This window comes from Ostrinia nubilalis, chromosome 7 (assembly GCF_963855985.1).
Source record: "Ostrinia nubilalis chromosome 7, ilOstNubi1.1, whole genome shotgun sequence".
Taxonomy (NCBI): domain Eukaryota; kingdom Metazoa; phylum Arthropoda; class Insecta; order Lepidoptera; family Crambidae; genus Ostrinia; species Ostrinia nubilalis.
The window spans coordinates 178,656-192,559 of record NC_087094.1 but is presented as its reverse complement, the minus strand read 5'-3'; the positions used below and the strand labels follow the sequence as shown (position 1 = coordinate 192,559).

The 13,904-nt window shown below is 43.2% G+C and overlaps 1 protein-coding gene across 5 annotated transcripts; it reads left to right on the top strand.

The window, feature by feature from the left end:
- The first annotated feature begins 2,375 nt into the window (after window positions 1-2,375).
- Window positions 2,376-13,263, top strand: LOC135073028 (interferon-inducible double-stranded RNA-dependent protein kinase activator A homolog). 5 transcript variants are annotated; one of them, XM_063967029.1, is made up of 8 exons: window positions 2,376-2,516; window positions 2,606-2,678; window positions 3,015-3,096; window positions 4,258-4,431; window positions 6,574-6,708; window positions 8,456-8,629; window positions 9,803-9,929; window positions 12,931-13,263. In XM_063967029.1, exons 3-8 carry the CDS (start codon window positions 3,019-3,021, stop codon window positions 13,197-13,199), a joined length of 957 nt encoding a protein of 318 aa, XP_063823099.1. In that variant the 5' UTR covers window positions 2,376-2,516; window positions 2,606-2,678; window positions 3,015-3,018; the 3' UTR covers window positions 13,200-13,263. The 5 variants fall into 5 exon arrangements, with proteins under 5 accessions (XP_063823099.1, XP_063823098.1, XP_063823097.1 ...); XM_063967028.1 differs by having other exon boundaries at window positions 3,012-3,096; XM_063967027.1 differs by lacking the exon at window positions 2,606-2,678 and having other exon boundaries at window positions 12,931-13,262.
- The last annotated feature ends 641 nt before the right edge of the window (window positions 13,264-13,904 follow it).

Below are 13,904 nucleotides of genomic sequence, written 5' to 3'. Positions count from 1 at the left end.
TAAATTGTTTGTGTAACTTAAAATAATAATTAAATCAATAGAGCATAATAACAGGGTGAACTACCAATCATTGGACCGTACCAGTCATTGGACAGAAGACAATTAAACTAATATTTTGAGGTTTCATTAAAAAAAATACACTGCTATTGCTATCTTATTAAAATAATTCTTCCAGGTTCTTCCCTCGACCAGATCGTCGGTCTACCTAGTGGGGGCCTGCTCACTGGTCCGTGGTTTCCACTCGACAACTCTTCAGTCCCAACAGACATTATCTGTACGAGCTATGTGCCCCGCCCACTGCTACTTGATTTATGCAATTTTACGGGCTATGCCGGTCACTTTGGTTATCTTGCCGATATTCACATTTCTGATTCTTATTAGCCTCATAGTAAGCGACCAAGTTTCACATCCATACATCATCACTGGCAACACACACTGGTAGAAGACTTTTGTCTTAAGACGCTGCGGTATTTCAGACGTAATAGCGAAGCTTCCCGATCGATGCTTAGCTGAGTTGAATTCAGCGATAGACCTCTTTCTCAAAGTTGTACCTAACTATCTGGACTCTTGTCCCAGATATACACAATTGTCAACAACTTCGAGTGTAGTCTCCAACCTTCATAGGAGTGGGTGCAACACGGACATTTGACATGATTTTTGTCTTGTCCATGTTCATTTCGAGACCCACTTGTTGAAAGGGTCTACGGAGGCCATGACTCCGATATCATCCCCGATATCGCGACTTCTTGGTCTTCTGTATAATCTGCCGTAGCGTACCTGTGTGTGTACCATAATACTAAAGCCTTTTCGGAAACAAGCTTGTTCGGAAGACTGGAAGTCGTCGAGTCTGCGAGCGAGATGATTCGTAAGGACTCTCGAAAACAGCTTGTAAACACGCCTCATAAGTGAGATGAGTCTATAATGCTATCACCACACTTCTGTGCCATGCCGGAGGCGTTTTTCCTTCGAGAATGACGTAATTGAACTGCTTCTGTAGAGCCTTTAGTACCGGCAAAGCTCAGCTATAATGCCGTAACACCTGGTGCCTTGTTGTATTTCAGCTATTTGAGTGCCATTTTAATCGTGTACAAACTGACGTCCGATATAATATCTTCGGTATAGTGTCAGGTCAATCTAGCTCTTGGGTTTTGCAATATTTGTTTTATGTTTAAGGTTAAAAATAAATAAACAAAGAGACCCTGTGTTATGTATTTATTTGTTTTATTTAAATAAAATTAAAATAATATTTATTATAGTTCCTTATTAAAAAATTAAACATATTGATTAGGATTTTTGTTTTATTCCATTGGTATTTCAGACACATAAACCTAAAATGAACCACCTAATTAATAGACCAGCAATCAGATATCAAAACGTTTTAAGTATTTATTATATTAATTATTGAAATACATTAGGTATTTCTTCATAATGTCATCAATTCTAAGTTTGCGGAGCGTTTTTTATATTTGGAGATTCATTTCTCAATTCCGTGATTCATTTTCTCAATTCGGTGCTCTCTCAATTCGATGCTTAACATTTCTCATAAACCACTTCACAATATTTAGTGACAATGCTATTTTTACATTCAGAATGGAGTAACATTTATTTTTTTGTATTGAAACTACTTAAAAAACTAAATATAAATTTTAGCACCGAATTGAGAAAAAATACACCGTACAGTAGAAATGCCCAATTAATTAAAACGGTTTGTGCTGTGTATGGGTGTCTAAAATACATCAGAAAAACGAAAGAAAGTGACCAGTGTTACATTTCATAAGTAAGTACTACAATTCGACGAGTATTTTGCTTGAATTTGGCTTTCAAAAATTAAATACGGGAATGATACCAGTAACAAGAAAATTTATTTCCCAATTGTTCGCCGTACAAATACACTTCCTTTTTTTATGAAATCGAGACTTTTAAGTCGATTTATCTTATTGTTATTAGGTAGGTACTTTGAATTCAATAAATAAGTAAATACATGATGCTATTTGTTTTTGTTAATTATAAAATAATTAAAAACGTATTAAAAATTTCCCTACTTTCGGGAAAATCGCCTTCACTGTCTACACTCCCCAACAAAATTGACACTAATGACATAAGATTTTTGCCTCACTTGACGAAGCGTTTGTATGAAGACTATCCATCTAGGTTTTATTAATCTAAGGTAAACATGAACCATCCATCCAACAACCTTACACAATCGCTCCGCAAGTATGAAGGTTACTTTTTATTCAAAAAGGTTACATTTTTTTATATTTCTGGTAATTTCTGACAAGACCCTACTGGCAACACTGCTATCGATACTGTATGCTACTAGAGTGCGATCATGGCTTAACGATAGTTAATTGAGAGCGATTAATTGAGACTTTATACTATCGACTCGAGTGGTAGCATCCCTAATTGACTCATAAATTGAATTGGTTGAAGATGAATCAAAACAAGGGTATTTTTTGTTAAATTGTTGTGTGTTGTTGTAGTCACACGCCTAAACAAAACAAGAAGAATATTTTTTTGTAAGTAAATGTTATTTGTTATCATTGTTACTCTCAATTCGATTTGTTATCAGTGAGTATTTCATCATATTATTATTTGTAATGCACAGGTCCATGGTAATTGGTACAGGTGGTCAATTACATGGGTTACTTATCGTGAATAAGTTCTGGAAGCCCCGTCATGTAAGATAATGTCGTTATTAGGGAAATATCAACGTAACTGCTTTTCATTTTAGTTTTGGTACAGCACATACACAGATAGATCTTAGAGGATTCCTCATCCTTGATATTTATTCTGCTGTAATAAATTATGCCATAAAAGTCAACTCATATTGGTTACATTTCAATAGCAAAAGCAAATTATTATTGTCTCGCTTGTATGGTAACAGGATTATTATTGTATAACTTTTTTAAGCATTTCTAGTGAAAATACAAAAACATAATTCATTTATTCATTGCATCATGGTACATTGGATGTTAAGTCATAAGAATAATAAAAGATGTAAATAATTTCAGCAGCATCATGAAGACGGCCGTGACGGTGCTGCAGGAGATGATGGTGAAGCTGGGCCAGACGCCCGACTACGAGTGCATCGCGCAGGTACCACACTTCATTATATGCCACTGTGTCCATTCAAAAAATTATCATAAACACTCATTAACTAATCACTATGGATCCTGATGTTGAATTAACACCAGGTCACCAATCACCATGTTTTTTTTATCCACAACGAGGAAGCTCTTGGCCTGTATCACACCACCACACAATACTGACATGGGGGCAGATAATTTATATAACTTTGTTTATCAGCATGATTTAATTACATTATGCAAAGTATTCTACTGTCCTATCCTGATACTTGCCTTTAAGTAATTTTTATAGATACCTAGATCGTTATGCAAAAAATATACCCATATCTGTCCGAGACTTTACATTGGGGTTCTGTAAATCCTACTTAATAATATTATAAATGCGAAAGTTTGGATGTCTGGGTGTTTGTTACTCTTTCACGCAAAAACTAATGAACGGATTTTGTTGAAACTTTACAGTATTATTGTTTGTAACCCAGATTAACATATAGGCTATAATTTATGACAATCTGTGACACAAAATTTCACGCGGTCGAAGCCGCGGGCAAAAGCTAGTTGCATATAAATAAGACATTGGGATACTAAAGGGTTTATATGAGGAGGTGAAATGAGGATACTAAAAATTCCACTTTCTTCATTCAGGTGATAATCTGATATTGATCCATCCAGTGATTCATCCAGAATTCCAGATGAACAATGTTGTATAATTCATTTTTTTCTGATGCATTTTTATATTTTTTTTAATACTTAGCACACCGCTGTTCTAACAGTTCTATATAAATTCTCCATAGTTAACTTTAAGCCTTATCTACCCTATGTTACATTATTGTGATGCAATAAGTAAACATCTATCTAAAAATCAATAGGCATCTTAAAATGTAATGTAAGGCTTGATTTCCCTTTAGGCTGACATCGGTGACCGACGTCAGCGGCGCGCACGATTACACACTAGTTCTATGTAATCATCTGCCGCTGACGACGGCGTTGCAGTGCGGTGCTTCATAGAACATTGTGTTTATTCGTACGCTCGACCGATGTACGCGACCGACGTCAGCGTAGGAGGAAATCAAGCCTAACGGTTGAGCCAGGGGTTCCCAATGTTTTTAATTTGTCACGGCGCCCCTCTCACTTTCTTCGGGAACCCCGAGCTGAGCCACCGCGCTCGTTGCAGTCGGGCCCGCAGCACCTGGCCACCTTCGAGTACCGCTGCGCTGCGCTGGGCGCCGCCGTCACCGCCGCCGCGCGCTCCAAGAAGGAGGCCAAGCAGGAGGCCGCGCGCCTCATGCTGCGCCGCCTGGCGCTGCTCGGCCACCCCGTGCCGCCGCCCTACGCCGCGCACGATCAGGTACTATCAAGCAAGAGGCCGCGCGCCTTGAAACGGGAGAACTGTATAAGTACCTATAAGTGTTGACTTTTGAAAGAATGTGATAACTAAGTCTAAAACTAAAAATTAGGTCCAATTCTGTATGCGCTCATTGAATATCGTAAATACTGGAACGAAAAAGGAAGAGACAACAGCTGTAATCGGCTGCGTGTTTTAATTCATTTTAGATTTAATACACAGTGGCTTGGTATGTTTTTTGCATTTTTTTACGGAGCTCTTTGGCATATTATTGAATGACCGACTATGCATACAAGTGCCCTAATTCTTCATTCTTGCCACTTTGGAAACGCTGACAGAGACAGTGTATTTAAGGATATTACTACTCACAGCTAATACTTTCTTGATTTTCTTTATCTTACAATTAAATTTTACAATCATTAAATAAGTGGCTCTTAAAAATTAATGCTTTATTATAGTGGACAGATTTTAAGACATCGTACATAAAAAAATTATGAATTTGGCGTCAAGGGTTACTACCTATATTTTTAACCAACTGTATAAATAACAAGTATTTCCCAAACCTGTGCTGCGTAAAATGTGCAAGTTTCAAATGTTTCAGAGTGATAATGTATCCATAGCGAGAGAATTAAACTCGCCGAGCACGTCGGCCCCGCGGGGCCCGGACGAGGGCCCGAGCGGGCGCAAGCGGCCGGCGCCCCACGCGCCCCCGGGCCCCGCGGGGTGCAAGCGGCCGGCGCCCCCGGGCCCCGCGCGCCGAGACGCGTCTCCCGTGAGTCCACGAGTTACACCTTTACGGGGATTGCCGTCTAGCGCGCTCGTCGATGATGGAATACTGAGCGCGAAACATTTCCTAGTGCCGGTATGATGTGCTTGAATCGAATGCTGAAAATCTAAGATCCGAGATTTTGAAACGGGAAACTGGACCGATGTCATGGGATGGGATATTTTTCACGAGTTCGAAGAGGACCTAAAGGTCGTAGAATTTGTGACCCGGCCTTGTGCTGAAGATGTAGATCACATATTTCACAAAATACGAGAGAGAATTAACGCGATAATAACGTCGTCCACGAGTATCCAGACCTGGCAGTACGACAGCCAAGTTCAGAATATAAAGATGTATTCGATACCGGTATCTAGGCGGAAAAATTGTGGAAATAATCTTTCGATTGATTTCGTTGATGAGTTGAATAACATAACAATATACTGAGTGTCAGTGTGAGACACAAAGTAACCGAATGAAAAGGTGATCGCGCGCCGTTAAGCGATTGGGAACAAAATGTCGAATACCTATCATATTTAGACTAGGAGTGGAGATATTTTCATGATCAAGGGTTAAACAAATGTGGAAACGATGCGCCACGAAGATTATCTCACCATTCGGAGGGCAGGCGGGCCGCGGGACACGGTGTGAAGTAAACGGGACATTTTACGAGATGGACGTTCACAGTGTTTGTTTATACATATGTATCGTTGTCTTTTTAGACATTCTCACTGGGTACTTGATAATTTCATAAAAAATGCTTACACAGTTATAATATTATAATAGGCACATACGTTATAGAAAAGCTCTATACAGGTGTGGTTTTGTAAAACAACCCCCATCTCAGGGGTGGTAGTAAGTATACACGATACTGATGCCAAAAAATACCTTAAATTTTCATGGAAATATCCATGAAATCAGGTAAATGGTATTGTTACGCAGGCGAACTATCGGTCAGTCCCCCCGCTCACACGAGGCGACGGCCGCTTGTGCTCGGTGGTGGAGCGGGGTACGCGGGGGTGGTGCGGGCGGTATCAAGCGCCGTCTCGAAGGTTTTAGGAGACGTTTGAACAAGGTTTTTACTAATAAAGTAATAGTTAAATTTTTGACAATGTAACTGTGTTTCTTGCGCTGCTTCTTCTCAGCACTGGCTCATTTATTGTTCTGAAGCAGTGGTAGGGTTAATACTGGGAAGTGTAAAAGTGCTTTTTAAAGCCTATTTACAGAAATAAATGAGTTTTATTTGTATTTCTCTTGTAATTACTTTCATGTGTACTACCACCCCTAAGAAGGGCGTCGTTTTACAAAACCACACCCTGTGGGTACGTTTAACATAAGTTTATCGGGTAAGTGAAATTCACGTGCGGTGTCGCGCGTTGCAGACGGACGCGGAGGAGGGCGCGGCGGCGAGCGCGCGCGGCGCGGGCGAGGCGGGCGGCGGCGGCGCGCGCTCCTACGTGGCGCTGCTCAAGGAGCTGTGCGAGGAGTACCGCCTGCCCGGCGCCGAGTACGAGCTGGTCAGTACTAGCAGGCCTGTTCATCTCCGCGAGTTTACATCGAAAACAAAACACGCACGATGGCCACCTACAAGATACTATTCGACAAGGCCTCGCATACGAGCGAGCATTGACGCACGCGTATTCTTGTGTATGATGGAAGAAAATAAAGTCAGCCCTATAGCTTCGGCGCAGTACCTACCGATCACTGACGTTTGTCAACAAAATGGTGCTTGACTCTTGAGACAAGCTAAATTACACCATATTGTTAATGACATTGAGCACACATTTTTTTTTTAAATACCTTCGCGAAGTAAAACTTCTGTACGTAGTACTTATTATTATTCTGTGGTATTAGCCATGAATATTATTGCTATTTTTCATTCTATGAAATTATGATTTTTATTCATATGATTTCACGTGTGAAATTTCACAGGCAATGATTTTTATTCACAGTGTTATAATGTAGCTCTTTCATTTAATATGCTACTTTTAATGAAGTATGAATTATGATGAACTATTGCTAATTTGCTACCTATATGAAATGTGGCATAATATCTGTTTGATTTTATGTCGCACAACAAAAAACAAACAGTTTCACAGCACAGTATGTATGCAACAATCAATAACCGCGCGACTAGTGAAAAATCTTTCATTTCATTGTAAACAAATAACGAGCACCTTGCAACCTGCTATCTAATGAAATCATATGAATCATGACAAGAAAATCTAAACCTTACCTTTGAGTTTAAAGTTCATATTTAAAATGCCCAGTGTCGTCCGTCATCACATCTCTCGTCCTTTTCTAACACGCACAAGAATAAATTATTCCTTCTTACTCGCTCAGTCGCTTGGCATAGCTACGTTCACGGACTTCGCTCCAATGAATGAATTAAATTCATACGATTCGTGATTTCGTTGACTGTGAAATCATAGCAGTCTATGTGAAGTAAAATAGCAGGAGTGTACGGGACATCTTAAATGATAGAATGCTTGATTGAGAGATAGAGAGTTTATTGATGATAACTTATAACTACTGATATTGATAATGATATAATGAGTACGCGTCCGCCGTGTGTCGGTGTAAAACGTGAACTGGTGTAAAAATGCAAATGATCGACGGCGCGCATTAGTTGACCTAATTAATTTATGCTATACAAACTGTACGGGCGGGAGGCAGTGGTTGTAAGGCACCGCTCCCGTGCCCGGGATATGCGGTCAGGAAGGGAACTAACTCCCTAGTGAGCTTAGAGTCCCTATTCCCTAAGACACTAAGTCCCTAGAGCCCTAGCCCTGCCTAACAATAAATACTTAGACATAATAAGGTTTGATAGTAAGGAAGCTGTGCCCAGGTCGCCCAGGGCAGCAGCGTTAGGACGGCAGGTAGGCGGCGGGGACCCGCTGCCAGCCCGGCAGACTCACCGGACTGATCATAGCGACGGCTAAGGGTGTCTTGGCCGCAGCGGGGGGAAATGAGACACAACGACGTTCGGTTGATATCGTTATACATTTGCTCGTATGATGAAAATGCTCTATCGTATTCGTTGTTACTGGTGCCTTGAGTTTCGCTATCAATCTCCCAGTGGAGACTGTCAATGGCTGACCAGCGTGATTGCAGAGAATTAAGCAGGTCTTCCAACTCCCATTTCTCAGTTATAGAATCGATGTTGATATTGGATGTCGTTCTATGAAACGCACGGTTGCACCGTACAAGGAGTGATCAATGAAATTAATTTCATATGATTTTTCACAAATGTCGGTGTTGCAGGTGGGCGACACGGGCCCGCCGCACCTGCGCCACTTCACGGTGGCGGCGCGCGTGGGCCAGTTCTCGCGCAGCGCCACGGCCACCACCAAGAAGGCCGCGCGCCAGATCGCCGCCGACCAGCTCTACTCCTACCTGCGCGAGAACCTGGCGCGCCTCACCAAGGACTTCGTGGAGGTGGGTTATGGACATCCGTAACCGTAACCGAAACTTTCGGATATCCGAAACCGTAACCGATTCAAAAGTTTCGGATGTAGGCAGTTTTTAATTGTTTTTTGTACAGCATTATATGTAAATTAAATTAAATTAAATTAAATAATTATTTATTTCAATCACATTGGGATCATATTAGTTAAGGTTAGTTTACATTCAAATTTAAATGTAAAGGCATAACAGCCTGATTTACCTTAATAATGCCATCTAAAGCCTGGTCCGTGAGCACGTAGATGCGTAATTCTCTCGCGCGTAATTATGTTGCTCTCGCGCTCGCACACTCGCTGCGGGCGCGCGTCGCACAGTCGCGACAGCAATATAATTACGCGCGAGCGATAAGAATGGGTAGCTTGGAGTCATTCGACAAAATTCTACGTGCTCACGGAGCAGGCTTTAGTATCAATTTTTTTTTATTACTTTTTATTCCATGTAAAGTGTGCCATTAATGAACCGTGTTGGACAACTATTGAAAATTGCATTCTAAAGCACAGATATCCGTAACCGTAACCGAAACTTGCGGATATCCGAAAAAAATAATATCCGTATCCATAACCGAAACTAAAGCCCGGTCCGTGAGCACGTAGAATTTTGTCCAATGCCCCTAGCTACCCATCCTTATCACTCGGGCGTAATTATATTGCTATCGCGCTTGCACACTCACTGCGGGCGCCCGTCGCACAGTCGCGACAGCAATATAATTACGGCTTTAGTATCAATTTTTTATTTTATTACTTTTTATTCCATGTAAAGTGTGCCATTAATGAACCGTGTTGGACAACTATTGAAAATTGCATTCTAAAGCACAGATATCCGTAACCGTAACCGAAACTTGCGGATATCCGAAATAAAAAAAAAATATTCATATCCATAACCGAAACTAAAGCCCGGTCCGTGAGCACGTAGAATTTTTTCCAATGACTCCTAGCTACCCATCCTTATCGCTCGCGCGTAATTATGTTGCTATCGCGCTTGCACACTCACTGCGGGCGCCCGTCGCACAGTCGCGACAGCAATATAATTACGCGCGAGCGATAGGGATGGGTAGCTTGGGATCATTGGACGGGATTCTACGTGCTCACGGACCAGGCTTTAGTCTGCGCCCCGCTGAGAGCTCGCTAAGCTTGCCGTCCGTTGCAGGAGGACGCGCTGGTGCGCGCGCACGCGAAGGCGATGGAGCGCTTCCAGGAGGCGCGCGACGAGCGGCTGCGGCCGGACCTGGGCCAGCGCGTGGCGGACTACCACCTAGGTTTGACCTGTCGCCTCGGTAGGTGGAGCACCTAACGCGCGCTCCGCTCCGAATACTGGGCCCGCCCGGCCGCGCCGCGAACCCACTCCGATCTCTTGTCCTCGACTGGGACGCGACGCCGATCGCCCGGCTTCCGCTGTATGAATGAAATCTGACATGCTTCTTTATCCGTGTGTCGTAAGGTGATCGGAAAAACGGGATCTTTTGTCGTGGTCCCGAAACTTGCTCGACGATTAAAAAAAACTCCCTGCCCGATTGCGCGGTTTTTCCGATTTCCTGCGACATATTTGTATGAAAATTTCACGCACACAGTATGCCAGTCTCTATGTTTGCAATAGAGCATACACATGTGATATCTAATGAGATATCAACTCTCGATCATAATAATTAACAATGTTTTAGCAAATATTTTTTTACGCAACGTGATAAAGATTGAGAGGTTTCATCACCTAGTATGAGCCGGGAACTCGGTCGAAAGTCAGATTGATTCCACAATTTGCAATACATTTTAATGAATTTATTATACTGGGCAAAACTTATTACTCGGAACGGAGTAGCGTCGTGTTTGTTGGCTTTAAAATCGAGCTAAAGATAGATAAAGCTAGTATCGTTGTTTTATTTTTTACAAACATGTTTTGGTGGTAGCATTTTTAAGTTTCAAGTGTGCTGAAATTTTTGTTTATTTATTGAAGCATGCTGCGCATTCATTTAAAATTATGGGGATCCATAATACGTATTTGTTCCGCCAGGCGGTGCATCGTTGCAAAGATCCCCCATAAAACAATAATTTATAATTACACACTGTCACATTTTTAACTTAGTTTGCACGGCTTGTGCATCAGTGCATGCACTACGACAAAATAAGGTAACTAGTATCAAAAACAATCGTTGGGTGGGACACTCTGTATATCTTTATTTGGCATTGACTAAATGTGCAAACCGCACAAAGCCACAGTCTAGCAAAAAACTCCATTTGCATGAATGCATGTTTTATTTTTGTATGACAATCTGAATTTGAAGAGCGAAGTTGTAGACAAAAGCTATTTTTTTACTATTACAACATCAGTCGTAGAAATGGACGTCACTAAGACGCATGTCGTCTAGGAGTTCTAAGACTAGATGTAGATCGTATCATCCACGAAGACGCGACCCACCATTATTCCGCTGATGTTTGAGTGTTATCGGTACACGCTAAATTATCCATGAGTGCACACGCACACTACAATAGTGACGCTCGGATTGCTCGGATCAAACTCCCCGCATCCCGCGCTTCCCTCGACCAAAAATTGGTGGGGCGCGTCTTCGTGAATGACATGATGTATTACTGCTCGATGGAGTAAAGCACGAAGTGAAACACATAGTTGTAGTAGTGGGTGTGGTGAATTGAGGTGTCCTTAAGAATATTTATGAACAACTGGAAATAATATGCATGAGGATCAACTCGTCAACTACCGGACAATAGGCACACGGCGCGCACCGGTGACTGTTGTCACCGTAACAGTTATTCTCTTCACTTTATAAAGGTATAAAACGTACTATCTATCACGGATACTGTCACGGCGACTAAAAAAGTCAGCAGTGCGCGCGCGCCTTAAAGACGCCCAAAAGTTACAAAGCCGTCTGTCTGCTACAACTACGGGTTTAATTCGACCGGCTCCACTCGCTCTGTCGCACTTCGACGGTATCATCGTGCCCCGCTTCGCCGAGCGGTCGCGGGCGAGCACGACGACGCGATCTAGCCGAGTTTGTTCCGGCGTTTCTTCTCAGCACTTGGGGGCCGTCCATAAATTACGTCATCGATTTTTTCAGATTTTAGACCCCCCCCCCCCCCCCCCCTACAATCATCCTAGCGTCATTTCTTAATGACCCCCCCCCCCCCTTCTCCCAAAATTGACGTCATTACCAGTTTGACAAAATTAAAACACTTGTAGAATCACCTTTTTTTTTTTTTAATAGATAGAGTGATTCTTAAGGAAGGTTTATATGTATAATACACGTAAGTACCACGGGCGAAGCCGGGGCGGGCAGCGGTGGGGGCGGTCCGCCCCGGGTGCCAAGCATCAGGGGGTGACACAAGTCGCGCAGATTAGTACTCCCTGGCACATCTGCATGGCAAATCTGCGGTCTATGTCATGATACGGGGGGGTGGGGGGTGCGATTGTCTTTCAATCGGTAGGAAACCCCAAAAATCCTGGCGGGGTACCAGGGGGTGCCATAGGACTTGTGACGGGGGGGGGGGGGGGGGGATGATCGCCCCGGGTGCCAACCTAGATGTGCTGGAAGAAATTTCTTTTTAGAAATAATCTTTTTGTAGGTGAACAATAAACTATAAATAAATAAATAAGAATGACGTCAATTTCGAAACACCCTTACCGTCATCCGCAGACCAACCCCCCCCCCCCCCTAATTTAGAATGACGTAATATATGGACGGCCCCTTGCCATATGTTTGTCTCGAAGCGCTGGTAGGGCCCAAAAGATAAGGAGACATGTAAAGTGCCCCATAAGGGCTACCTTTTCTTTTTTTATTATTTTCTATTGACGTTCATAAGGCCTCAGCCTCGAACTTAGCGGGCAGCGGGGCGGCGGCGGCGGCGGCGCGGGAGCGGCAGGATCTTATGCGTAAAATCAAATAGACCGGTTCTCGAAAACAGCGGCGCGGCAGCGGGCACCGAGCGGGCAGCGGCGAGGGAGCGGGCAACGAGCGGGCAGCGCACTCCTTCTTTTGCCCACAATAAACCGAGCGTTAGGAATAAATTTGAATCGAAATAAAATTGTCGCCGTTGTTCAGACATTTCGTTTGCGAATAAAAACAAATATCTCGACAACACAACCCCGAACACAACACTTCGCCGCTAAAGCGCCGCGCGAGCTGCCCGCTTGTTTCGAGAACGGGTCTGCGTTGCCCGCCCCGCTCCCGCGCCGCCGCCGCTCCCGCCCCGCTGCCCGCTAAGTTCGAGGCTGAGACCTAAGTGCCATTTGTGGTCTAAACTGAATAAATATTTTTGATTTTGTTGCAGAGCCCGAGGCGTGGGACGCGGCTCTGCGCGCGCTGGAGGCCGAGCACGACGGCGGGCTGGAGGGCGCGCTGGCGGCGCTGGGGCTGCAGGCCGAGGCCACGACCCTGGAGGCGGCGGGCGCGCCGCTGCACGTGCTGACGCTGGACGCCGCCGCGCCGCCGCTGGCCTTCGCCGGCGCCAGCCCGCAGCGCGCGCGCGCCGCCGCCGCCCGCTACCTGCGCCGCGCGCTCGCCCGCCGCCGCCCGCCCGCCACGCCCGAGCTCGCCTAGCCCGCGTGCGCCCACCGACCGACTAACGTTAAGAGTATACACACACGGGAACACATCTATTTATCTAAATAAATACTTTTTATTAACATTCCTGACTTTCATTAAAAACGACAGATTGGATATAAAATCCGAACTCTTGGTGGAGCCGCGTGCCGCGCCGTCGTGCTCGACGAAAAAATGGAGAAGTTTCGTGATGTTGAAATCGTTATATTTCACCGAATGGGATTAAAATATAGACCAAAACTAAAAAGTTATGCCCAACTTTGGGGCCCTGTAACTTCTTTATTTCTAGAGATATTTTCATAATTCTTTCACAATTATTATTAAGTTTTTACTTATATTTTCAAGTTTTATTAATAGAAAAAAATTGGAAACTTCTCCATTGTGAAAGATTTCATGTCTACAGAGTGGAAACGATAATTAGTGATCTCACTCGATTATTTCTAAACTATACAAGACATTAAAATACTGGCTACTTATCCTCAAAGTGCTTTAGCTTTGGATATAAATCTGTAAGGTCACTTGCATTTTAATTAAATAAATAAATAAATAAAAGTGCTTCATGAGCTTTATCTATCTTCAAACGGTATCAAATAATAGGTTACATAATAAACTAAGGGCTGATTTTTCAATCGTTAGTTAACTTTTATCTGATGAATAAAATTGTCATTTTGACATATTTCCCATAGAAAAACTGACAATATT

Bases quoted from the DNA above. Each gene is read 5' to 3' on its own strand.
- LOC135073028 (XM_063967029.1), top strand. From the start codon at position 3,019: ATGAAGACGGCCGTGACGGTGCTGCAGGAGATGATGGTGAAGCTGGGC. The intron at 4,432-6,573 runs GTACTATCAAGC...CGCGCGTTGCAG, and splicing joins CCTACGCCGCGCACGATCAG to ACGGACGCGGAGGAGGGCGC. The intron at 8,630-9,802 runs GTGGGTTATGGA...CGTCCGTTGCAG, and splicing joins TCACCAAGGACTTCGTGGAG to GAGGACGCGCTGGTGCGCGC.